This window comes from Charadrius vociferus, unplaced genomic scaffold, assembly GCF_000708025.1.
Source record: "Charadrius vociferus isolate BGI_N301 unplaced genomic scaffold, ASM70802v2 scaffold436, whole genome shotgun sequence".
In the NCBI taxonomy this organism is placed as follows: Eukaryota; Metazoa; Chordata; class Aves; order Charadriiformes; family Charadriidae; genus Charadrius; species Charadrius vociferus.
Window position 1 is genome coordinate 3,875,655 of NW_009649187.1, and position 27,113 is coordinate 3,902,767.

Here is a 27,113-nt window from a genome sequence, read left to right on the forward strand (position 1 = left end):
TGGATAAACTGCAGGTTCGGAGTCTCAGTTGTCTGACCAAGAAAATATCTCATCATTGAATTCAGTAAGTCTACAAGCTTTTACAGATCAGTCTGCTGAGCAATGAATGAAACTCAATTGCTCTGTTGGACTGTGTTTATAAACCTTTCATGTTACAGTGCATCTCTTTTGCTTTGAGATTCTCTTTGTCTTAGATTAACTCTGTCATGGTTGTATAGACAAGAGCATCCAATTAAGCAGCAAAATCAATTCCCTACCATTCAGATAACCACTCACAAAATCTGAACAGCATATATTCGTGAAGAAGCTCCTGAGTAGAAACTATTTGCCCCACAGAATCTTGTGACTGGTTTCAAATGATGAGTAAAAGGGCTGAAAAAGATTACAGGAATTCACTTAGTTCAGTCCCCTTTATTTACTCTTACTCAGGTTAAGGCAGGGATGAACAATACCTACCTTTTGTGAAGTAAGAAGCAGGGCGGTTCACAAAGTATTTCTTACTGTGAGAGAAGTTGTAACCAGTATGGTTTGCTTTGAGCAATTCAGTCTACTTCATTGTGTCAAAAATCCGGCTTCTATTGCAGCAGGCATGAGCAGTTCCTGTGTGACACTGGCCGAGGTCCTGTGGGCAAAAGGAAGCCCTTTGGAGGAAGAAGAAATATGGGCACTCTTGTACCTGGCCACAGTGCAGCTTCTGGAGGACCTTCACAAAGGTGAGGTGAAAATTACCTTATAATTCTTACTGTTGGAAATTCATTCTTGAGTTATTTTAAGAGTTTGAGAGTTTGGTGGTTTTGGTTGGGGTTTTTTTGAGACAAAAAGCACTAATGGCAATAATAGCATATTTCTAATAAAAGTGAGAAACCTTCCAGTGCTGTGGGGATTACATGCAAACTGCTCTGCCTACGTAAGAAATCTTCACCCATTTTTTTCAAATTTACACATCAGATATTAATTCATCTAAATACAACTATACACGGTGCAACAGGACAGAAGAGTCCTTATGAAAGTCCAGATTACGCACACAGAGAAAGTGCAGTGCCAGCTAAGATCGTGTCCTTCATGTACTGACAGAGGAGGACAGGCAAATCCACATGACTCCTCATTCAGCTAGTAAGAGACTTTTATCCTTGATGATAATAACGTGACTAATCATAATGGCTAGGCAAATCATCATGATGAATGCTTGCCAAGCAGGCCAGCTGTACAAGACAGCAAAGCTGAGCAACCTGTCACATTTTGGGAACTATTTATGACAATGTGTATTCCTTTTGAGGAGAGAATGGATGACGTGTTCTTACTTCATGAGCATGTAGAATCAAAATACAAAATACTGAAAACAAGTGATGTGTAAATTCTGCTATAGCTGGAGGGGTGAACTTTTATTACCAACCAGTTTTTAATGGACTGGAACACTATAGCAGGTTGACTATAGCATCAGTTCTCTATTATTGGGTATAACTAGAGGACAGAACAGCCCAGACAAGACAGGCACCAGGAATGTGCAAAGGAGTGCAGCACAGAGATACCCACCTGCATAGATTCAGCTCAGGTCCAGCACAGCTTACTAACTCAGTGCCAGACACTAATCTGACACTATGCTCTCCTGATCTCTTGGTTTGGTTTTGTGTTTTTTTGTGTTGTTTTGTTGTTGGGTTTTTTTTAAAAGAATTGTTGGATGTCTATTGAATTGAGATAATCAGCCTATGTTCCCTATGCTGCACCAGATAAATAGGGTATTATGATCAGAAGATGAAGAGTAAAACAAAAGGAAGTGGGGAAGTAGAACCATGCTGGTCTATAGGTCAAGTGCAAGGCTGCTCAAACATGTCTTTAGAGAGCTCAAGTCCAGAAGTGATGCCAAGTTGGACTCATTCTGAAGCTGAATCCCCAGTGCTCCAGCTTCTTGGAGGGCAGTGAAGGTGAACTGGCCCTGCATAGCATAATCCCAGTTGACTAAGGCATATCTCTGGCTCCACATCTCTTAATTACAGGTATATTGCTTCTGAAATCAGCCTCTTCTCAGGGCTAGTACTGACATGTCTGTGCTGCACTGTGCTCGATGTGATAAATCCCCCTAGACCTGGTGATGGTCAGCACCACTTGCTATAGAGATATTTCCAGTGCCTTTGGGCACTGACTGGTTAGACAGGTATGCTGACTTGATGGCTGGCCAACATTACAGAAGGCCAGGTAATCTTCATTGAGACTAAAGTACAAGATGGCTATCTGTTTCTAAAACAGACGAATTTTCCAGCACGTGCTAGTTATATTTGCATACAATACTACAGAAAATGGGGAAGGAGCAAAAGAGAAGTCTAGCTGATGATTTTAAGACCTTTAATTTTCAAAAGAAGTAAATGCCACAACTGTTGCAAATACTAGTGGTCTATGTCTTGAATCTCTGGGTCCTCTGGCTATATAGGCCTCCTAGGTGTATATGAGTTCCCAGCTTAACATTTTACCTATTTTTACCATCCATTTTCCTGATGTCAAGGTCCATGCATAAGAACTAAGTAGCCTTTTTTTTAGTACATAATTTTAAAATGCTAAAATACCAAAGCATTTAGGGCATGTTTCTGAGCTCTTCTCCTATGGAGATCTGAATGGTCTCTGTTCTTATGGTCTAGACTGAAGAGAGTTGTTCAACAGCCAATATTTATTTTTTTTTTAAATTACCTATATTTCCAGGAACCCTATATCTAAATATTGCCCTAGTTAATGCAGCTTTTCCTCTTTCTAAAGTAAACAGATTTATCCTAGAGGCTTTTCATCATGCTTTTTTAATGAATATTTTAATGAAATCACATAGATGTCTTTGGTCAAATTCACTTAACCTACGTGTACAAGTGTGGAGCATTTGCAGAAGACTGCACATCCTCATGCTTCCAGTCCTACTTCAGAGCACTGGGACTGACGTCAGTGGATCTCTGCAGTCATATTTTTTAAGCGTACTCAGCCCTTTATAAGAAGAATCTAGTTCATTACCAAGACACCTTCAAATAGATTTTTTCAGTGAAGAGCAAGGGCAAACTGTTCCCCAAGGGAGAGGGAGCCCAGACCCAAGCATGGTTACAAGGGTGGCAGGGCAGGGGCTGGGCCAGGCAGGGCCCTAACCCACAGTACCCAAATAAGGTGAGCAGGGCAGGTCTGGGGTTGACAACTGAGAATCCAGAACACCACACAAGTTTGTGGTAACAATGCAAGGCCCAAGGTCAAGCTGGGAAGCTGAGTCAGGATCAGGTCTGGTGTGGGCAACCAGGGTCAGACAGTCCAGTGATCACCAGGCAAATCCACAGTGACAAGGCAAGTCTGAGGCCAGGCTGGGAAGTCAGTCTGTGGGTCAGGATCAATGAGATCCACAGTCAGGCAAGGCATGGCTGTTGCTGAGCTGGAGACAGGCACTCCTACACCGTACCTCAGGCAGGGATTCAAGGCCCTGGGCTGAGCTCAACTGGAGCCTGGGACTATGGGCAGAGGATGGGGAAAGGTCCCAAGTGAGGCTGATCAGGGTTATTAAAGCCTATTAGTGTCCTTGGGACCTTGTCAGATCTACATTTATCGTTTGAAAACACCTTTGAAATATCCCCTCTCTTTTAATAGAACTGACACACAGACAGAAAGACTGAATGTGAATAATGCTAAAATATCATGGCTGTTCACATTACTGGTAGAATCTAGTCTGAGGTACGGTTTGGATAGTTTTCATATTTGCATTCTGGTAAAATAATCCCAAAGTTCAGGTTAGTTGGAAATTACGTTTCCACTTAAAGGAAAGCTTACTAGGTTATAGCACTGGGACTTAGGAAATTTCTTTCTACTGCTACCTCAGCTTCTGTTGACTGACACACTGTAGTCTTCAAGGCCGGGCTCTGCATGAGTTTCTTCATCTGTACAATGGAAATAAAAAGATGCTGACTCTTGACACTGAATTTCTGGCAACGTAACTTGGCTCCGCTAGACACAATACACTGAAAGAGAGGTTACTAAAATGCAGAGCTGACTGACTATAAGCAGCACACAGAACAAAAAAATATCACCACAGAGAAGAGGTTTGTACCATGGTCATGTAACTTAATGGAAGCTAACTTAAGGTCTTTTGCAAATGCCAGCTTCAAAGTATTCATGCTTTGTTGGAAGGAGTGTTCTACTCTTCTGATATTCTCTTGTGCTTTGCTTAAAAAGATCTACCAAAAATGTCAAGATCTCCAGAATCTGCACATGGGGTGTAATTCTGACTTTCCTTAGGCTTCAGAAAGCCATTGAAATCAATATATTGTTTATATGTGTGAAATGATGTGAGAGAGAAATCAAGTCTTTAACCATCACTGAATTCCAGCTGAAAAAAATCAGCCAGGCATAAATGAACATGATTCCACTGACTTCTGGGTACATCTCCAGGAACCTTCAGTGATGGGTTTGGCAATGCAGGTAAGATGCCAGCAATATGATTTTCTGAGTGCAGTGAATTCAACACTAAGAACTCCATTATCTTCTACAACATTTTTCAGACCCTGCCATCTGTGTGATTTGTCCATGGTCAGTACTACTGTCTGCTGAAGGAAATCTGTCCCTCCAAAACAATGCATCTCAGACAGAAGCTGTCCCTTTCAGTGCACCAGAATTGCTCCATAGACAAAGTAAAAACCAGCACATCGGAATAACAAAGGTGAGGTATATTACAAAATATATATCTTGACAGTACCTCATGAAGACAAACTTGTGAGTTTTAATGCCACATACCAGGTATCTATTGTCAAACTCCATTTCTAATAACACTAAACAAATTAGGCTACAGTGAGAAAGATTTACATGTATCTTGCAGTTCGCCATTAGATTAGCATGCACGTCAACATCAAAATCTATTTTGAACATCAGTCCTCGAGGTCTGCAGAAATATATTATTTGTAAAGGCCCACAGAAAGGAAGAATATTTCTCTGAACATGATGCTTGGCCAGAAATGGTAATTGTAATCCCAGAAGCAGTGGGACTACAGTATCTATACAATCTGAGAGTGGAAGCACTCCCAGGAAGTCAGAAATATGTTCACCTTTGTTAACAATTTCCTTTTCTTCTTCCTGCCAAATGAGTCCCTCTGGCAAGACAGTGAGATACAACATTCAGGTACCTAAAAGTTTTAAATACCACTAGGACCACATCTGTGCATACTTCCCGCAGGCAGAACACAGTAGTTTCAGACTCCCACATAACTTATCACTTGGATGCTATGCAGAAACAAAAAGCTTTGGAACAGGATGGCCCATAGTCCAGTAATCCTCTTCTGGCCATGACTGCTAGTTGGTCCCACAGCTAGGGGAGAGCTTTAATCACCAATGGGAGAACTTCAAAACTAAGGAGTTCAAATTTCTTTTCCTATTTATGGCATCATCAGACAGAGGGCAGCCTGGCTCAGCCCCTCACACTGAACAATACTCATTGCATGCTACCTAGTCCATAAGCCAAGAGTTGCTATTGTACTTTTATATATGTTTCCTCTAGTCTAGGTTTTTTTAAAAATTATCTGTTTGGCTTCTGCCATTTTGTGCCCAAAGAAACAAAAAGATGGTCTTTCTATAGTACGAGGCTTTTCGCTATTTAAAGTTGACTTCATAAAGGGTTTCCTTTTCTGTTTTGACAGATGTTGGTGTATTCCTTAGGAATGACTCTCTATTGGTCAGCAGACTTCCAGGTTCCTCCAAACCAGGCCAGTAACACAAATATTTTTGTTTTCTTTAATTCTGTCTTGTACTGGTAGGTTCAAAGATTGAGATGCATAATCCAAAATCTCAGTGAGAGGGGCTTTATGTTTTGGACCACTAGACAGAATTGGAAAGCTTGTGTTAAGGTCCAGACTTCACCAAAAATACCAGTTCATCCAAATCAGGAATTTAGTTAGGTCTCACCTTTACTTTCCTTTTTTTCCCCTTTTTCTTCCAAAATTGTTCCAATTAAGATGAATTGTACCTTGTTTTTAAGAGGGAAGATTATTTATTCCAAGGCTGTAATAAGGAACAGGTTGCCCAGTGAAGTCATTGAGTCACTATCCTCGGAGGTATTTAAAAGGCATGTAGGTGTGGCACTTAGGGACATGGTTTAGTGGTGGACTTGGCCGTGTTAGGTTTACGGTTGGACTTGATGATCTTAAAGGTCTTTTGCAACCTAAATTATTCTATGATTCTAAAATAGGGAGGGCTAAAAAAACCATCATGTCAGCATGACTGTGGTTCTGTGCACATTTATGTGCTTTTTCAAAGAATGTGATTTTAGAATAAAACTAAATAACTCTCCTTAGTTCTGAGCAAATTCTACCAGCTTCTTTGCTAGTTAAAAGTTTGCATTTGTTGTTTACCCAGAATCCTTTCAAAGATTTGTAGCACCCATTTTGCTTCATTTCTATATCCATGCCTTTGATTGTATGTTTTTGATTTGGAAAGCACAAGCTTTTAGTAGGTTTAACCTCACTTTCATGGGTATACATGGTCTAAGAGAAAAAGCTCTATAAGCTAAATAACTATAAAATTTAAGTATCTGGTCTCAATGGCAACAGTTTTGGCTGGTGTAACTCCTCACCTTTTGAAGCTAATGCTGCCACATGTCTTACTTGCATGAATCTTTAAGATTCACAGTCTTAGCAAAGCTGTGGAGCAGATTGAGCTGTTGTGTGTCACCAAGAAGCCCCTATACAGGCTGATGACCCTCCTCGTAGATGCCAGTTCCCTCCAAGGCTATCCTGGATCCTATCAGAGGCTCCATTTAGTGCTCTTATGCTGCCTGTCTGGAATTTTCACAAAGTCTAAAGGAATTCAGTGCCCATTTCTCACCCAGGGTGAAAGGCTTATAGAAATTCCTGGTCCCAGTTTACACAGGATTTCAGACCACTGGGAGATGTCATTTAACAGTACCTCCATTTTAACTCAGTCCCTCCAGCTGAGTGACCAACTACACACACTCTTGCTGACACTATGTGAAGATCTGCCACATAAAAGACTTTCTCTTGAATCAATTCTGGAAGCATGTGAGGCACATCAGAAGGAATCTGCTCCCTTACCAGCAAATGTCTACATAAAGAAAATGGTCCAGTTTGCTGTGGGAAGCGTCAGTGAGGTAGGTACTACACTTATACTACTAATAATATTTTCATTATTTAGAGATGTGAGCAGCAACATGGGATACAGGTGAGCAATTGCCTGAAATTAATGCTTGTATGAATTAAGGAAGTGAGATTTGGTTCAAGACCTCTAAGCAGAAAATTGAGTGGGCACATCTACAAGCAAAGGAGGCAATGAAGCCACGTCTCACACCACTCTTATACTCTTGGGAAATAACACAAATCCAGCTTTTGCGCTTACAGTATCTTCATTTCTTTGGTTAATACTGAAGCGATCATAACCTTTGGAGACTTCATATTGGCCAAAGGAGTGGACTTTACACAAGAGAAAAGATTTCCCCATTGCCACTCTGGTTTCAGACTTTTTTGGTAACATTCAAAGACATTACATTTACATCATATTGAGAATTTAATTCATCATCCTTGAATGGAACTGAACATTTGACGTGCAATCAAGCCTGACCCACATGAAGTCTTCAATAAGTGAGTGCCTGAGCTTTTTTCAAGATTTGAAATATCAAACAATTTTTGTTGACAAGCTGAATGAATCTGGAAGAAAACACACTGCAATTATTTTTTTCTCTCTTTTCAACCAGTATTCCTTATCATTCTGAAATGACCTTTTCCCTTGCACTCTCTATTACTCTATTTCCCACTGTGAGAGAGGGTGTCCCTTCTTAAACACAGGTGGCGTGAGAGCATGAAGCTATCAAAACTCAATCCGCTTTGTGTGTGAGCAGATGAAGTTGCTTATACCAAGCAAATCAGCGGCCTCTGACAAGCAGAGGGCAAGGATCACTTCAGCATGAAAGTCTGAAGTCCACATATCATATGACATTGACTGGCAGTACTACTGTCTTCTAGGTGGAGCGGGTACCCTCTGAAGACAGCACAGCCTCTCAGCTTACCAGAAGTCACATGATAAGGAAAAGACTGCATGAGAAAATATCGGACACCTCACCGCTGTCCTCCCAGATGAATTTTCACCAAGGTAAAGAAAGACTTATAATCTGAACTATCTAATAAGGATACAGCCAGCCTTTTCTGAGTCTTTCCCAAGCTAGGTGAATTGTTTAATTTCATGCTGTAGTGATTACAAGTAGTGTTGGATAGGATATTTATTGCTTTACATATAAATGACTTCATAATGGAAAGACTCTGAGGCAAGTCAGCAAGGCTTCTGTTCCTTATTTCCTCAAAGGATAGTAGTCTGAGGGCTGTGAAGCAATGATAACAAATCAGCTTGTACAGATTCAACTCTTAAAACAGTTTGCATAAAACCTGTGCATATAAAAAAATACTTTCAAAACTGCTTTTGTGCTTTGTATACTGAAGCGTCTTTTCAAAGGTAAAGAGTGGGATTCTGTGAAGATATCCTGTTGCCATTAAGAAATATATATTCATCTTTCTTATTTGATTATTCAAGAAAAGATCTGTGGTTTCTTTCTGATTTTAGTTCCATTTTTTATTCAAAAGATGTTTTATAAATTCACACATGGATTGCTGGAGTGATTTCAAGACATAAGGCCAAATCTTGCACACTATATAAATAAACCAGCATATACTAATTTCACATTTCATTTGACTACAATCAAGATTTTATTATCCCTCAGAGTAATTCTGCAGCTGTAACTAAATGTGGACTTCAGGTTCAGATAGTTCTTTTTTCTAGTCTCTATGTTATACTGTTCACTTCAACAGAAATATCTGATTTTGGGGCAAGGCGAAGGTTGGCCTACACTATGCAGGCTTTTTTTGGGATATGCTCAATATTAGACATATGAACAATCCAATTCCTATTCAGAAAATTACATATGTGTTCCATTAACTTCAGCTAGATTTAAACACATACTTAAATACCCGTGGAACATTTCTATTAGGTATTATTTGTCATAAGAAAAGGAGATTCTTTTGAAAACGTACAGACGAACCACCCCTCAAATCATATTGGCATACTTGCTCATTTAGAAATGGCTTAGAGATTCACACTTGCATAAGCTGGTGAAAACTCTGCTGCTGCCAAAACAGATGGTCCCATCTTCAACCCCCTATTACCCACAAATTCCTGCCATTTTCCTTCTACTGGTTCTAGTGATTATGTATCTGGGGTGATCTCTGTGTGACCTAGGGATTTAGGTCACGTGACTTACACTTGCTGGAGGACTTCAGTGAATCAGGATGTGGATTACATTGAGAACACTTGAATCACACTTTTCAGGGCAGCATTCCATTTCTTTCTTTTTTTTTTTTTTTTTTAATTAAAAATGATCACCTTCAGAGATTCTGGAAAAGGACAAGGCACAATGCAACCAAAGTAAAGTTAGGGTGCAACAGAAGTACGTGCTTCCTAATGACTTAGGATGACCCCTTAATGGAATTTCTGCAGCCAACTCTGGTAGTGCATTGTGTCTGGGCACTGTCCATCCTGCACACAGAAAGAATACTTCATAGCTGAAGGGTTTGGGCCTCAGAATATAAGGAAGGAGAACTTTGGAGGTTACCTGTACTTTGCAACCTTTCAGTTAAACATGTAGAATAGAATTAATATATTAGATTTGTTTTATTTGAAATGGTTGAGGAGAACTGAGAACTATTTTGGGTCAGAAAAAGATTATGAAAGTTACAGAATGAAGTTACCAAGCTTTCCTTGGTCCTTAAGGATGTGAAGTCAGGGTTAGAAGACAGACGTGGACTATACAAAAATTAGTCAAGCCAAATGTTATCTACGTTATCATGCAGATAAAATGATTTATAATAAAAGTATATAATTCACCATATTTCTTTTCTGTTTCCAGACAAAGGGTCCAGATTAATGAATTATAGTCGGTCAACAGAAGATTACAGACAACTCTCTGTGGACTACAGCGACTCTAATAGTATTTCTGAAAGTACATCTTTGATACTGTCTAACCGAGGACAGAGGAGAGGTAAGATTTTCCTGAAAGATGATGTTTATGAATTAAGTTCTTAATTCTTTCGTCCCCTGAAATGTGAGACTACCCATGTATGGTCAGGTGATCAGTACTCCAATGCACTTGTGGTTATGTGACTAGGGAGGTATATTTGTGCTAAGCTTCAGAGGAGAAAGATCCTTTTATATTGCATTATTTTCTACTTGTGTCCTACTGTAAAACTATATATTCCCTGGTTATGATGCAGCACCACCACCTCTTTCTTGCTTTATGCCCCCTTTGACAGGTGAAGCTGTTCAGCAGATCACAGACAAAGCCTGACCAGCATGTTTCTAGCCCATGGGGTCTTGAAACAGATGAGAAATGGTGGAACTACCCCACAAATGCATATGATGCACAATGTCAAGATGGCAGCACTGAAATCAGTCGAATCTATGAATAATCACAGAATCACAGAATGGCAAGGGTTGGAAGGGGCCTCTGGAGACCGTTTAGTCCAACCACCCTGCCAAAGCAGGTTCAACTAAAGCAGGTTGGACAGGAACGTGTCCGGGCGGGTTTTGAATATCTCCAGAGGAGACTCCACAACCTCTCTGGGCAGCCTGTTCCAGTGCTCTGCCACCCTGAAAGGAAAGAAGTTTTTCCTTATGTTCAGGTGGAACTTCCTGTGTTCTGGCTGTGCCCATTGCCCCTTGTCCTGTCATTGGGCACTACTGAAAAGAGTCTGGCCCCATCCTCTTGACACCCACCCTTTAGATATTGATAAGCATTGATGAGATCCCCTCTCAGTCTTCTCTTCTCCAGGCTAAACAGACCCAGGTCCCTCAGCCTTTCCTCATAGGAGAGGTGCTCCATTCCCTTGATCATCTTCGTAGCCCTCCGTTGGACTCTCTCCAGTAGTTCTTTGTCTTGAACTGGGGAGCCCAGAACTGGACACAGTACTCCAGATGTGGCCTCACCAGGGCAGAGTGGAGAGGGAGGATAATGTCCCTTGACCTGCTGGCCACGCTCTTTTTAATGCACCCCAGGATGCCATTGGCCTTCTTTGCCACAAGGACACATTGCTGGCTCATGGTCACCTTGTCCACCAGAACTCCCAGGTCCTTCTGTGCAGAAATGGGCAGGAGTAGGATAATACCTAAGACTTGAATGGTGGGGATTAATGTTTCTTAAAGCCCATTCAAAAAGAAAGGGACTAATTCTGAAATCTAGAGGGAAAAAACCAACTAAACAACCCTTTGTTTTCTTTTCATTTTTATTCTAAAGCCATTGTGTATTTCCTGCTCAGCATGTTGTTTTCATTGTGCTAAATGCCAGGTTGCAATGCTGCTCTTCTGATTTACTTTGTCTGGAGTTGTTATAGTTGGAATTTTAGCTCCACTTTCAATCCTTTTACGGCAGGAACAGCGTGAAAGAAACTGGGAGGTGATCCATTCAGTGGAGTCACTGTGGTAGACGTCAGTCAGGGTCCTTCCCAAAAAACTTACATTACAGGTTAGGGGGTTACTATGAAGCAAAGGGAATTCAGGAAGGGGAGTACTGCTGTGCACATGTATCGTCATGCTTAAATTGGAATCTGAGTTAGGGACACCTAGACAGGGTGTTCACACTGCCCAAGAGCAAAAGGTTCCTCTTGCCAAATGTCATCAGCGTCTCCTAAAAAAACCAAACTTACCATGCCAGCTCCAGGTCCCCATTCTCAGTCTCCTGCCCATTTCTATTCTCCATTCCACAGTCCTGTAATCATGTGTGGTTTTCATATCCCAGAAATTTCTTCCCTAAGGCAGTAACACTAGTATCCACTATATCAGTTACATTGCAACAAGGTATGCACACCAACTGCTTAGTTCATTGATGCCATAAATAACAGAAAATTGCTGAGTAGTCCTTGCTTTTTTCTCACTAGGGAGCATTAATTTGGGTTTATGATATCCAGCTGCTGATTATCCTGAAATTCATAGGAACATATTACTCACACGCTTCCAAATTTGAAAGGTTTAAAATTTACTAGGCAAAAATAAAAGGCATAGAACATGATCTCAAGGGACTAATTTCCCTAGAAAGATGGCAAAAAACCTGGGTGCCCACTGCATTATCACAAGTCTGCCAGGAGATAATTCACAGAGAGAAAGCAAATACATGAATACATCCTGGGGAAAAAAAGCACCATGTAATAGCCTCTCAGCCCCAAGTCCTTAGCCCCAAGGATGGGGAAGGTGGGGTTACTTATACAACTGCCATTAATAGTCTCCTCCTGAAAGGCACTTTTCTGAAGCTCCAGAATTGCAATCAATAGCAGCAGCAATAAAAACCCGAGATTGCAGCTGCTCCCTATGTGATGCGTACGTGTCAGTCATATACCTAGTGGCACATAGTGAAGGTAAATTCAGAAGCCTGTTTTGTAAGCTGTTTATTACAAAATTTTGGTAATAAACTTGACAAAGGCTCTTTGCAGTGAATTTGTGTGTGTCTCAGTCTCCACTGAAACACTGGGAGCTGTTTGTACTCAGGATTTTGTAAGATAAAACTCTAAAATTACAGGAGAAAACACAGAATGTGAGAGCTTGTTTGCTGCAGACATTCTTGCATGAGATAATGTGTTAGAAAAATGCATTCTTATCTGAAAAGAAATATAACCATCTAGTAGAGCACCATTATCAAGGGAGATCAATATCTCCATCCAGACTGTACTTTAGAAGCTCATTTAACATGTAATAAATTAATCATCTACAGGATCATCATCTTTGAGAGCCTCACGTTACTTAAACATGAGGAACGTGTTGGATTTGTCATCAAAGCACAGCATTCTGGACACTAAAACTGGCCAACTTGTCCCACTGCCATAACAGCTGAGACAGAAAAACTAAGGGGAATTTTATGTGCTTGTCAAAGTATATTTTTACAATTATGTGAAACCTATAGTGTAAGCACAGAATTTTGCAAGGCTTTCTCATTAAAAAGCATGTAGTTTCAGAATACAGGACTGAATCTTAGCTTTGGTAACTAGCCCTGAGTATTTGGCTTATCTCAAATCTCACATTTTGTCACTACCATTTGCAGCTTGGAAAAACATGTTTATGCATATGTTAGCAAAGTGACTGTAGATTTTCTAGTTTTTAAAATTGCAATTGGTGCTTGGTACATGAGAATTAAATGTCATGTTTTCATGTTGGAATTCAGACAGGTCTTAGGGTGTAGTTCATGGATATTTTATCTGGAGAAAAGCTGACTTAAATGATTACTTCCACACCTTATCACCACACTTCTTATCACCTCTATCATTCTGCCTATGTAATATTTTGAGATGCAATTCTTCAAATAAGATCAATGAAACGATCCAAGTGAAGAAAAATTCAACCTTCCCACCTTTCCCTTAAAGATTTAAAACATATCTGCTGCTAGAAGAAACATTCATGAAACTACCACTTGCATAACCCTTTATGCAATTCTTCCTGTTGCATTAAGGGGCAAAGCAGTTTTGGCAGAAAATAAACCCCCTTGCTTTTTAACACTCCTCACCGAGGTGGGAGGCTAGGTGCAGCTAGATTTAAATTCTGAGTGATGCCCAATTCACCACTATCAGTCCAGGTGCGTTTGATATATTAAACGGTTATGGTTCTGGATACACTAATAGCAGACCCCACCTTCAGCCCAGTTGGCCTCACTTCAGTCACGTTCAATGAGAAAACCCAAATGACCAGCTGCCTACACAGTACAGTTTATTTAAACAACAGATACCCAAGTTCTTTTGGGTTGCTGGTGATAGTGACTGTCTGCACAGCACGTGCGAATACTAAAGAATCTAAATTTCAACCTTCGATGTATTTAGACAAAGCCATGCCTATCCTTTCTGTAACAGCAGAGATGACTGAAGGTAAAAAATTCTACAAATCTTATTTGCTAATGATTCACAAACCATCCTATATTCCCACCAGATTCTTACGATGTACATGTATTTCCAATATATTTAATGTAGCAAATAACCAGTGGAATACTTACAAACAGTTTTCATTTCAGTGATTTTATATCCTACTCTGATTAAGCCAGAGAAGTTTCATGCCTCTCCCCGATTTTATGCCTGGAAATAGAAAAACAAAGAACACTAGAGGTAATTTCTGAAGACAAAAAGCTGTTTCACAAAGTACCCCATACGTATGGAAATAACAGCGATTCTACCTACACAGTTCTTTTCCAAGTTACATTCACATGAAGCGTTATGAAGAGGAAGTACCAATAACTGGGAGAACTGGGAATACTGCTGGTGTAGTATTCACTTAGCCTTATCAAATAGCCATTTATCATGCCCAAGCAAGGACATCAGAGAGGAAGCAGCCAGTCTAAATTTCCTCCTTGTTGTAATTGCACCAAGATCTGATGCTGAGTGCTGCTACAATTGCTTCAATTGTGAAATTTCCTTTATTAATTTTAGGGAGAGTTCCACAGACACACCGGTCATGGGACCCCACCCTTAGCGGGTCAAGGACACAAAGCAGCTACAAGCTCTTCATAAACAGGTAATCAAAATTCACATTCCTAAAAGATAGAAGCTGTTTTATTACCATGTGAAGCAGACAACTAGTGTGGTAATGTCATTTTCAGAAAAAGCCTGGATCACCATCTGAACCTGTTTTGATAATAGATACTGTTTATGTAGAATTAAAAGGTACTTAGACTTGATTTGGCTCCAAGTGAAACAGTCCAAATGCTGTAGTGAAATGGAGCTTGGGCCCTGAACAACTTATACAAAACAAGCACATTGAAGTTTTCCACCTTTACTGTTTACCACTGTGTCCTGCCAGATGTCACTGGCCTCCCTCTCCATCAGAATCAGACAGGTAAGTAGCAATAGCTTGCTGTGACTGAAACAACTGGGTTGGGAGAGTGTGGAAGGGAAAAAATTGTTGAGAAGGTATGAACAGTCATTGCTTTCAGTGGCAAGGCATTCTGCAGAGTCTGTATTTCTCTCCATTCATTTTTGGTTCCTGTCTTGCCTTGCTGTCACACTGGCAGAGGCCTGATGTGTTCTGGAGTGGTTATGACAGATGATGTATATGATCCATCATTTTCAGTGGATTATTTGCATTTTCATCTCAGTTCTTGGATTGACTTCTCATTTGTGTCAGCCATATCCAGCCCTGCACAGCCACTCTACTGAAGAGTTATAGGTAACCCAGGGACACAAGCAGTAAAGATCTCTGCTCTGTCATGAGGATTAACCTCATTTCAGCCACGGCAGGTACAGCAGCCCTGTAGACATAGACAAGGAAAGCCGAGAATTGTACAACTGATACTAACTCCTTTTCAAAAGCCAGGGAAATGCCATTGCTGCCAAACAAGAGTTTTCTAGACTGGGTGTTAGCATAGTGCAGCTGTAATCGTGGCTGTTTCCAAATGAAGAAGAAATGTAAGTACTGTTAGCCTCCAGGCACCACAAAGACCAGAATCCCATAGTTAAGCACCATGTAATCCCTACAGACATCCCATTTAAATTAAGTTCTTGACCCAGTTAAACAGGAGTTTCTTCTTTTAACCATGACATGAGTTATTCAGGCCCACAGGAAATGCTCCATTTAGATTAACTCCCAATTAAATGTATCCCAAGTAAACAGTTTGAACTTCCTGATAAATCAGCCATGATAATCTGAGCGATGTGAGACACCCCAGTACACCTCTAAACCTGCAATAAGGAAGAACTACAATCAGGCTGTAGGACAGTGGCAACTTTTGTAAAGAAAGAAGTCTCTGTTTACCTGTCTAACTAGACACATATACATATATGTGTGTACAGATATTATATATGTATCACACACCTAGCAATGATATCAGTAACAGAAGATTTATTTACTGAGCATTTTGGAGCAATTGCCATGCCTCTGACAGCCAACCTGGGTATCATCTTGATATCCTTGATTTAAAAGCATGCTGCCAAGAAAACGTTCCCCTCCTCTGCTGAAAGATGAACTCTCTTCTCCAAATTTCCAGCAAGCTGTTTCGCATAGAACTTTAGGGACTGTAAACCCCACTGTTGGTTGTAAGCATCTGCTGAGGTCACCATCCTATTGTAAGTACCATGATAACAGCGGCGTTGAAATAATTAGTTTGGAAACAACCAATTTCCCATGTAGGAGGACAACCAACACAAAACTTAGTGATGGGTTTACTATCTATAAAGCTTACTAATATCATCATGCTCACTTCTGTAAGCAATCCAATTGACATAACTTACATCTCATAAACTTAAGCTTGTAAATATATGCAGGGCTATGGCCTATATATAAAGAAGACACAGCTTCAAGTCTAGCATCTCTCACCTCACAGGACTAATAAGAGGAAGTGTTTTCCACAGGAAAAGCAAGTCTTCTCAATACAGCATCTTGGGTTTTGAGCTAATAGTATTTTTATACCCACAAAAGTCACTTCAAGACCTATTTAGGCATATTTCTTAGTTAAATGTTAATCTTTATAAGGTTGCGTTGATAGAAACAAAATTTAGATAGAGGAATGCAAACTGGAATGGAATGGAATGGAACGGAATGGAATGGAACAGTTGGAAGGGACCTGCAACAATCATCTAGTCCAACTGCCTGACTCTGTCAGGGCTGACCAAATTAAAGCATGTTGTTAAGGGCATTGTCCAAATGCCTCTTAAACACTGAGAGGCTTGGGGCATCGACCACCACCTCTCTAGGAATCCTGTTCTAGTGTTTGACCACCCTCTCAGTAAAGAAATGCTTCCTAACATCAAGTCTGAACCTCTCCTGATGTAGCTTTGGACCATTCCCATGTGTTCTGTCACTGGATACCAGGGAGAAGAGATCAGCAGCTACTCCAGTAACTTTGTTAAAAACGTTTTGAAACGCTCTGAATAGTTCCCTGAAGCCACTCTACAACATGCAAAAGAAAAGGATAAAGCATTGGGATAACAAAAAAGTTCCGTGTGACTTTGTCATTTATTAAAAATATAGTTAGCAAAAATCCACCTCAACAAAACCTTTCCTTCTATACCATATAATCATTCTTTCCTCATTGATAAGGCTATATATTATATTTTAAGTTTATTCTAAGCATACATATGTCTGCTCTTGTGGAAAACACTATTACTTTACGGGTTAAAAGTATAGTATAAAGACGGCTTTCTTATCTTTCACACATCTTTCTCTTAATTAAATTGAAAATTCCCTCAGTTCCATAAGACATTAATTTATTCTAATAAATTTGTATTCAATTAAATTAGTTCCCATTTCTGGAAAATTCTGAGCGATGTAATGACAAATGTTATGGTTTTCTGAAGCTTTTTTACTTCAGAAAAGAAGAAATGAGGAATTGACTTCATCCTGTAGAATTCCCGGAAAGGCATGGGGCTAAATTCTTTGCCCGTTGGCTTCACCAGACTTAAACCAGTTAGATCTGTCTCACCAAATGAAAAAATAAAGGAAAAGACTGCTATTGAATTAAAGCATAGTTTAGATTTATTTGTAAAGGGCATCAGTAGTATTATCCCTGTTTAATTATTTTTCTTTTTCTGTAAAGAAACATTTAACAACTTATAACTGACATTGCCCTGGATTTCATAATGTTCTGCCAGTCAATCTACCTTAAGCTTCTTGTCCTCAAGTCTGCGTTGTTTTGTTTGTACACTATATATATTGCTCACTATGACATTTCCTTTGAAGGTCGGTCAGTGCTGTAGAAGAAATCCCTGGTGGAACTCAGAAGAACAGCAGACAGAACCTGCTAAGTTTAGGTTCCACCTTCTCTGTGTCTACAAAGGACTACACAGCAGCTGCTGCATCACAAAAATGTTTGTTCCACAGGAAGGAAAAGGTGACTAATGAAAACATATAAGCTGATTTCAAAATGTAAATATCACTAAAGAGAAACCTCTGATCCAGTTGTTGTTCACCAGTGATGTGCATATTAGCTACTGAGTCATTTCATTAGATGAGTATTCTAAATCGACAGACTCCAAATTAGGCACGATGTAATTGTGATAACCCAGAACTGAGGGCAGTGAAAGCTCTTGTCCATAAAGTCTAAGCAAAAGCTTATAATTGAACCCTCTCTGATCTACATGTGTGATTTTTGCAAGCATCAAACACCATATGGACTGTTTTCATCAACCGCTTTGACAGGAGCTTCAGACAGCAAAAACATTTACAGAGAGACTGAACCCAAACACTTGCTGGTCAACAGTGCTCAAAGGACTTGAATTTTATTTACATGTATGCCTGGACAGAAAGCATAGGCTGGCAGTGAGTGTGCCAAACCAACCATTCACCTAAGGGTCTCTTTCTAGTTGCCGATTTGTTGTAGGACTCTGTTAAATGGAAAGGATAACGTTTCTTTGGCAGTCGGATGACAAAAATCCAGAAATAACAGAATCACAGAAAACTCCACAATGCTGCTGCCCATGGCGCTTTCTGTTGTGGAAGTAGAAGGGACAGGTTTCAGGCTGGTGAATCCTCATACCTGTTCCCAGTTCACAAGCTCAAGACTGACCATTGGCAGAACTTTGATCAAGAGTTTCAGTTAGGTCCTTTGGAAAATTATCTTTTTATACATAAATCTATTTTTAAATTTTGTTAATATGATTTTTGCTGGGGTACTAATTAGGTTCCTCAGGAGTCCAGCAACTGCCACAACAAAGTGCTAGTCCCTCTTTATATGTGGTACAAAACTGCATTGTCTGTTGGCAGGACAATACTAGTATCATGAAACAATCCTAAATTTTCTCAAAAAACCCCATCTAAATGGCTAAAAGTACTAAGTCATGGATAACGGTTGGTTAAGCATGAGCTTACCCCTAATTAGACCCCAGAGAATCCACACAGGAGAGACCCTAAACAGAGAGAAGTCTTCAATCAGCATTTGCACCTTATTAGACGCTGAAGTCAATTAGCTACAGCGTACAGATCCACAGAAATGGGTTTCATTGGTACTGGTGTTTAGGATCTTCATTACATTAAGGAGATACTTATTACATTTCTAAATTGTGTCCTTACAGTTTTCAGGTCCAGAATTTATTATTTTGTCTAGTGAACCACCAGTGACCTTACAGCTTCCTGGATCAATTGTGGTAAGTATGAACATTAAGAATTTAGAACTAATCTAGTGACCCTTTAGTTGGGGCTCTTGGTAGGTTGCATCTGAGTCCCAACCCAGTATTCTTGCCATGTCGTCCTCCCAAACCAAGTTAGGGTTTCTACAGAGGTATTGAGACTTGAAAAGAGATAGTTTAATTCTCAGTGCTATGTAGTTATTTCTGTTGGTGTGAAAATAGCTTAGTTTATCCTTCTCGGCTAAGAATGCTCACTTTAGCACAAGACTTTTGAGATGAAGATTATGCATCAAATATGCAATGTGACATCTAGTGCCAATGTATTGGACTCCTCCAGTTTGCAGGCAAATCCTCTATGTTTCATTAAGATAAGGTAAAAGGCTGACAGCATACAGCAGTAAAAATGAGGGCAAAGAAAATTTTGAATTACCCTCAAATCTAGAATACCCCTGCTGATTTTAGACTCTGAGTATGCTCAGCTGTTTTGTTGGGATTCCCTGGGTTTTATAAAATTCGAAATGTTTGGGATATTAATTTGAGAAAGAAGGGAATAGCATAGTGTTGTGACCAAATCCATCAGTTTATGCTGAGACAGAAGACTAAGGGGCCTCAGTAGTAAAATGCTGTGGAACTTGCATTGCTTGTACTTGGCACTCATTCGTCATTTTTTGTTACATGTTCTTAGACTAAAAAAGGGAAATCCTATTTGTCCCAAAGGGATCTGAATGTGATTCTACTCAATGGGCAGTGCCTTGAGGTGCAATGTGACATCAAGTCCAAGGCAAGAGATGTTTTCAACACTGTGGTGGCATATGCAAACTTGGTGGAACATTTCTACTTTGGCTTGGCTTACCTGAAAGGTAATGAGACACAGCTAACTACAGTAACAGTCTCCCCCAATGCCTCTGTAGTCACTTTATAACAAATTCCAGTAATATCCTTTAAGATCCTCAGAAGAAAGCAGATTCAAAGCTTAAGCAAAAGTAAGGTAAGTTGGTTTAAACTGTACTGCACTGATGTAAAGCATGTGCATCAGCACAGCCATACTGTTACTGGCTGGTATTCCCATCCAGAAAAGGCTGTGTCCCAGCCTTGCACTGGAATAATACTGAGCCATAGAGCTCCAGCAGAAATTCCAGGAAGAACTGTACTGAGGAAGGCTGAACGTCTTTGTTCCTAGATATAAGTTGGAGTACAGGCTCAGCTATTTAATCTACAAGACCCACATCTTCCTTGCCCATTTCTGATGGCAAGCAGGGCTGAGGGACTGGGAAGAAGCACACCTCGTGTGTAGGGTACCAGGATTACAATGGGGTGCAGAACCTGAATGGTGAGCAGAATGCAAGCCCCATCAATTCTTGAGTGATTCCATAGATAGCACACCAATCCAGCATCTAACAATTGTACTCCTAAATTACACAGTTATCCTAAGTTCTCTATCAAAGGAGTAATACATTAAGCCGTGACACAGAGAAGTAAATCTCAACTGACATCCATGATCCATTTTATTTTTTATTGCTAGTGATGCACTGAATGAAGACAGCAGAACTTTGAGCTACTGAAGTATCTCCAGACTTATCACAGAAGCCAAAATTCTCATTTCAGGTAAAGAGTTCTTCTTTTTGGATGAGGAGACCAAACTCTACAAAGTGGCCCCAGATGGCTGGAATGACCAACCCAAGAAGAAAACCTCCAACATTTATTTCACACTCTTTCTAAGGATAAAATTCTTTGTCAACCACTTCAATGCTATCCAGTAAGTGCATGGTTCTGCTCACTGCAGGAAAAATAGTAGCATTTAGGGTGATTGTTCAAGGCTCCTCCTGTGTTCCTAAATCATTTTGTGTTCCAGGCACGGCTTGACAAGGCATCAGTTTTACCTGCAGCTTCGTAAAGATATTTTGGAGGAGCGATTATATTGCAATGATGAGACTGCCCTGAAACTCGGCGCTTTGGCTTTACAGGCAGAGCTTGGCAATTATGCTTCTGAGGTGTGGATAAATAATACAATATTTCTCAGAGGTCTCTCTCAACAGCTTTTGCAGCTTTTGTTTGTCACGTAGAGTTGAAAGAAGAAATGTGAATAGCCCATAATTTCAGCTAAGTCCTTCAGTAATCACAGTTCAGATTTAATTTAAAAAATTACAAAATTTGCCTGATTAAGGAGCAGTGATGAGCCAGGCTAATTTGGCAGGAAATACAGCAGAATGATGAAAGACTCTTGGTCCTTCATAATTGATAACATAGCCCAGAAACTCCAGAAAATCTGTAGAAAATTTCCAACATAGGCACAGCTTGTTTGTACAGAGGGGCTTAAAGAGATTAGAAAACATGGAAGAGAAAAATAAATAAACACTGCAGAATTCACAGCTGTTTTGTGTGCAGGCTCAGATCCACAAGCTGCAAAGACAGGAAGGTCATTGATGGCATATCTGAACTAGTTATCCTAGTTTTGAAGTGTACAAAAAATATCCATTTATGTTCTCTGTCATATCTTCAGTTACATAAGTCAGTGTAGCTCTATTAATTGAACTCTGAGTGGTCTGACCCATCTGGTTAGATCCATCCCAGCACTGGGTCCCCCATTGTAGGTTGTACTGATGCAGCTGTAGCTGTCAGGTCGAAGTGTAAGACTGCAGACGTGCCTGTAGGCCCACCTCTTTTCTGCTCTCTCAACAGAGGAGGAGTGTGTGCTTTGAGCACCCGGCTGAGCACAGGTGCCAGAGGCACAGTTGGCAGTCAGGACACTGCCTGCTCTTCCCTATCTTCATTTAGGAAATAGCAACAGGGTGGGCTTCAGCATACGGGTCACCCTGAACATGGAAATGCACCAAATAAGAAAAGTCAAGAAAGAATAAAAGGCTCCTCTCTCTTTTGTTTGTTTCTTTTTTCTTTTTTTTTTCTTCCCCTACAGATGCATGGAAAGAGCTATTTTCGTGTTGAAGACTACGTTCCAGCAAGCCGAATAGAGAAAATGACCCTGGTGTATGTACAGCGAGAACTTGCTAAATTACATCGTATGAATCATTCCCTATTTGAGGATGAGGCTGAACTAGAATTTTTAAAGGTAACTTGCCGTAGCTCAAATATTGTTTATTTATTTTGAGAGAGAAAGCCCCTCTCTATTTACCATTGTCTATGATTTCCTTCTTGCCTGATACAGTAGATTTTAGATAACGTGAACAAATTTGAATAGTCAACAAAAACCTCATAATTTCATTCTGCTGCAGATACTGTCACTCTAAATAACTTACATCACATTTACACGGTGCATTTCCTTTCATTGATAGTTAATGCACATTTCAGGGCATTTTCAATATCCTAAAGGTTGATGCAAATTTTCAGCATGTTACCAACATGTCCAGGTTCCAGATGATTATAAATACGCCTACTGAATTTATTAGAGATGATTATAAAACATGGGAATAAGCACTTTCTGGACTTCTGAAACTACAACAGCTGTTTAGCCACTTTCTAAACATGTAGTGATTATTTGTTTAAAAATACCTGTGAACCCTGAAGTGAAGAAGGAGTTATTATTTGTTTTCTCACATGACTATTTCTCTAGGGCTCTCAAGTGTCATGATGATGTAGGTTTTAAATTTTTCCCCCTTAATTTCTCCTTCTCCCCCAAATTTCTCTGCTTTCCATCAAATGAAAAATATCAGGGATTAGATAATGAATAAATATCAGTAGTGATTTTGCTGCAGTGCTACATGCTTTCATTTATAGCATCATTTTAGTTCAGTTGCTGTTTAATTATGTCAGTTCCTCATCTAACACTGTCAGTGGAATTGAAGAAATAGATTGAAGCTTAGCTTTAACGACAGTCCCATCATATGTGCCAAATCCAATGAAGAAAAGCAGCTTTGTTAGTATCTGTTTCAATGAATAAATCTGTAGAAGGAGCCAACACATCATATAAAGAGAGAAAGATAGCCCCCATGGCAAGAAACACGCAAATTCCAAATATGAAAGGGATTAAAAATTAAAACCCAGATTCAGCTAGTGATTATAGATGTCCCAGTTTTCAGGACTTGAACATTTGCGCTCTGGATACTTTTTGAAAAACAGATCTTCTTAAAGTGTTTTATTTTTGTCACTGGAAATCTCTATTAAAAGTTAAAAAAAGTCATTTGGGGATTCTACATTAGCTTCCCAGAAAAAAAAAAAAAAAAAGAAAAACTTTTAGAATAAACTCATATTGATCTGCAGATCACAAAAGAGGGTGGAAAACCCTCCTCATATTTTATAGTCCTGTAGGGGGTCTGAGTCACATTTTAACATTTTGTGGCCAAGTGCAGGAGGTAGAAAGACAAGCAACAACACCCAGAACCTCTGGGTGAGTTCCTCAGAGTTTCCTCTACACAGTTAAATGACAAGGGCAGAAGATAACTCCTCAGTGCCTTGAGGTATAATCCTACTTAACTTTTCACCCAGCAACGAGCACTGTGCAAGAAAGAAGCGACACTGAAGATCTGTTACTATAAATTATGGCACTGAAGGGACTTCTGGGGCAGTGAAATTCCCTCAAAACTCACCACTATGTTTAGGTGAGGTACTTCGTGGTACTATTTAGCAAACTATAACTTAAGGTTCTTGGCAATGGAAATTTATAATGTCTGATTTTAAAAGGTGATAGCCATGAAGGAACGAGTGTATGTACCTGAGTGAGTTTATTGCAGGCTGGGAGCTGTGGTGTCACTGCAGTTAAGAGTTCCAGTTGGTCATCGCTATTGTAAAAAGGAAACCACAGAAGCCCATGACAATGTCAGAGTAGCCCTGGCACCAAAGTATTAGCAGTTTTACTAAGATCATCATGTTTGCTGTACCTCGTGGTTTCTGGGTTTGCTCAGGGAAACAAAGACACAGAAAAGAAAACGGAAAGAAACAAGGTCTAACAGTAGTCAAGCAGCATTAACCCTGCATGAATTTCTATTCAGAAATGCACACGAGTGCCAAGTAGCTGTAATGCTGAGTACATCAGTGCCATGTAATGTTTAGATTATTGTGCAGGAGCCTACATAATCCTCCTACCTCTTGAAATGAGGTGTGTGGTAAAGTGTTACTTCAGTTGTACACATGGAAAATGAATGCATGCAATGGCTCTGTGACATACCAAAGTAAGGTGATGATTCTTTGAGGCAGTAAGTATGAAAATTTAGTAAGGGTTTTCAAAGGTTTCTTGACAGAGTGAAAGAATATTCAGTAAAGACACTCAAAACCATTTCTTCTCCCATGCACCCACCTTTTCTTCCCATGCCTCTTTTTGAATAATGCACAGTAAATGCACTTTCTCTCTACAAGGTGACTCAGCAACTTCCTGAATATGGAGTGTTATTCTATCGTGTGTCCCAAGAAAAAAAAGGAGCAGGAGGGGACATCATCCTGGGAATCTGTGCCAAAGGCATCATTGTGTATGAGGTGAAAAATCACACAAGAATTGCCAGTTTAAGATTCCAGTGGCGTGAAACAGAGAGAATTTCAGCTCATGTGAGTTGTAACCAAGTGAATCTCTTCTCTGCTCTACTACTTCACTCCCTTTCTGCCTGTCACTTTGATACATTTATTGCATTCAGAGCCAGAATTAGACTCATTCTGTAAAGGCAAGTCCTTGTTGAAAACCGTCTAAAATCAAGGATGGATCTGGATGTGGATACCAAGATATCCAGTTCTTAGTGAGGTTTAGTTCTGGAGTTTTTTGCCAATGCTAGAGTCAAATTACTGTGAAACCGCGTAAGCTGGTGTTGACTACTACAGAGACTATGTCAAACCTCTTTATGGCATATTTCGTATTCATTACTGTCTCGTCTTTACTTCTCTCTCTCCTTTCTTTTGTTTTCCTACCTACATCAGGTCATGGGATCATGTCTCCCTCTTCACAGATCTCATTATTCCCATCCTTATCTCATAGTATCTTTATGTCTGTTAACAAACTGTTATTGCTGACAAGAGTGTGACCCCTTCTAAATGGTATTCTACCATCAGAGATATATCAATCTGCCATCATACAGAGTAGGTGTCAACCTGCATCACACATTTCCCTGCCTGTTTGCTCTCCCAACAGGGCCCTTCTGCCCCTTGAAGATATTTTAATTTTCACATTAAATTGGTTTAATCATTTTAATATCTGTAGGGCCAAATTTTGCCAGATCTATCAACCTGCTTTCAATGCAGTCGATGTCCGAAGCCTCTTAAATTTCATCATAGGGCAGTTATGATCCCAGTGACAGACACCTCACTAACAACTGTTGAATTTATTATAGACATTTACTGAACCCAAAAGGCATGCAGCCAGGCATAAATACAACTGGTCAAACCAACAAGATTATACAAATGAGCTTTCAGTGCCTCAGTGTAATGACTGATATATGAAGCAAGCTGTGCTTTTTTTTTTTTTTCCCTTTAGAGAAAAAAATTCATGATTGAAAGCAGCTTCAGTGGCAAGAAACACACCTTCATTACTGATACAGCAAAGACATGTAAATATCTACTGGATCTCTGCTCTGCCCAGCACAAATTTAATGCACAAATGAATTCTAGACAACTTCGGCAAACTTCATCAGGTGAGGTATAAATGCACTTTTGGTATTCAGGCCATAGGACAAGGTTAGGTTTTAGGAAAGGTGCATTCAGTGAAGCTGAGAATCAGCCACATCAGTTTCACTGTGCTTCAGTTTCTCATTTGCAGACTGGAAAATAATGTTAAAGGTGTGCAAGTCTAATTTAGCGTGTGCATGTGAGTGGGCATGTGCAGGGGGTGGAGAGGGGTTCTCTGATGATAATAACTACGTAGCTAAACTCGGATTTTTTAAGAAAGCATGATTACACTTCCCTTCAGGAAACCTGCTGAGAATTATGAAGAAACGTATCAGACTTACCCCAAAAGTAACCTGAGAAATGTTCCACACAAAGAGTAACTCCAGTAGCGCCTAGATATGCTGGAGCTGAATTCAGTTATCTCATCGTCGTTGCATAAGACAGGTGTTCAACCCTTTGGTTCAGTCCCAGGACAAAACCACTAAACCAAAGGCACATCAGTCATACCCACTCAACTATGTAGCTGCTCACTACTCTTATCTTAGATTTTGCAATGTCGGTGGAAGATAGGACTAATACCTCCTTAGACTTCAGATATGCCATAGTTTCTAAGACAAGGTTCTGCTCAAGCCATGGCTGTTACACAGCACTTCTCACCCACAGTTTCCAGCATGTTCTGTAAAGGTGGGTGAGGATCATTATGGGGAAACTGAGACACATAATAAGAAATAACAGCCTAAGCTGAAAACTACCATCACTCTTGACTTCAGTGGAGCAACATGAGTTTTCACTAGCTGAGGACTCATCCATTGCCTTGATCAGATTAATGATAATTTACAACCACTGAGTATTTGACCCAGTGAGTCATAGCAGGAGAATCGAGTGTCATGCCTCATCTGCTGGGATACTCCTTTCTCTAGTAAAACTGTGAAAGTGTTGGCAACAAATTATATCATGGGATATAACAGGACGATTGATATATTGCTTCTTTTCCACTAAAATTACTTCGTGAAAAGTGAAATTCCACCTGCACAAATTTGTTAGCCCGGAAAAAGGCACTAGGATGATATTTAGGTTCAAGGCACCTTTTGTTGCTTGGGCTCCTGTAGCGTCAAACATAGCTTAGTGGGACCGTGATTTGCAGCATATAAACAAGTGCTAATAGTGAATCTTACAGTTTCCTGTGTCATGTTTGCTTGTGGTAATATATCTTAATAAAAATTACTACATCCCATATATGTAGAGCGAACAAAAGATTGAGAGCTCAGAAAATTATAACTCAAGTCGGGATTACAAGCACCCCAAATCACTGAAAGAAGCCAGACTTACACAAGCCATGTGACTGCAGGTTCTGAGGTTGGTGTGTGCTTGCTGTCCCAGAAAAAAAGGCTTTGTGAAGGCAGTGACAGACAGTAGTTCAAACTGCTGCTGTTGCCACCACAGTGAGGCTGTAAGAGATTATAAGGCTCTTTCTGCATGAGGGAAACTCTTCCT

The 27,113-nt window shown here is 40.0% G+C and overlaps 1 protein-coding gene across 1 annotated transcript in view; it reads left to right on the forward strand.

Moving 5' to 3' along the window:
• Positions 1-589: 589 nt before the first annotated feature.
• Positions 590-27,113, forward strand: part of FRMPD2 (FERM and PDZ domain containing 2) — a 39,333-nt gene continuing 12,809 nt past the window's right edge. The window contains exons 1-15 of the mRNA XM_009888817.1: positions 590-713; positions 4,512-4,669; positions 5,640-5,705; positions 6,920-7,105; positions 7,974-8,100; positions 9,905-10,036; positions 14,451-14,535; positions 14,847-14,856; positions 19,026-19,097; positions 19,765-19,939; positions 20,685-20,835; positions 20,932-21,070; positions 21,994-22,146; positions 24,387-24,572; positions 25,489-25,645. Coding sequence (XP_009887119.1) covers positions 590-713; positions 4,512-4,669; positions 5,640-5,705; positions 6,920-7,105; positions 7,974-8,100; positions 9,905-10,036; positions 14,451-14,535; positions 14,847-14,856; positions 19,026-19,097; positions 19,765-19,939; positions 20,685-20,835; positions 20,932-21,070; positions 21,994-22,146; positions 24,387-24,572; positions 25,489-25,645 — 1,921 coding nt within the window. The remainder of the gene's footprint in view (positions 714-4,511; positions 4,670-5,639; positions 5,706-6,919; positions 7,106-7,973; positions 8,101-9,904; positions 10,037-14,450; positions 14,536-14,846; positions 14,857-19,025; positions 19,098-19,764; positions 19,940-20,684; positions 20,836-20,931; positions 21,071-21,993; positions 22,147-24,386; positions 24,573-25,488; positions 25,646-27,113) is intronic.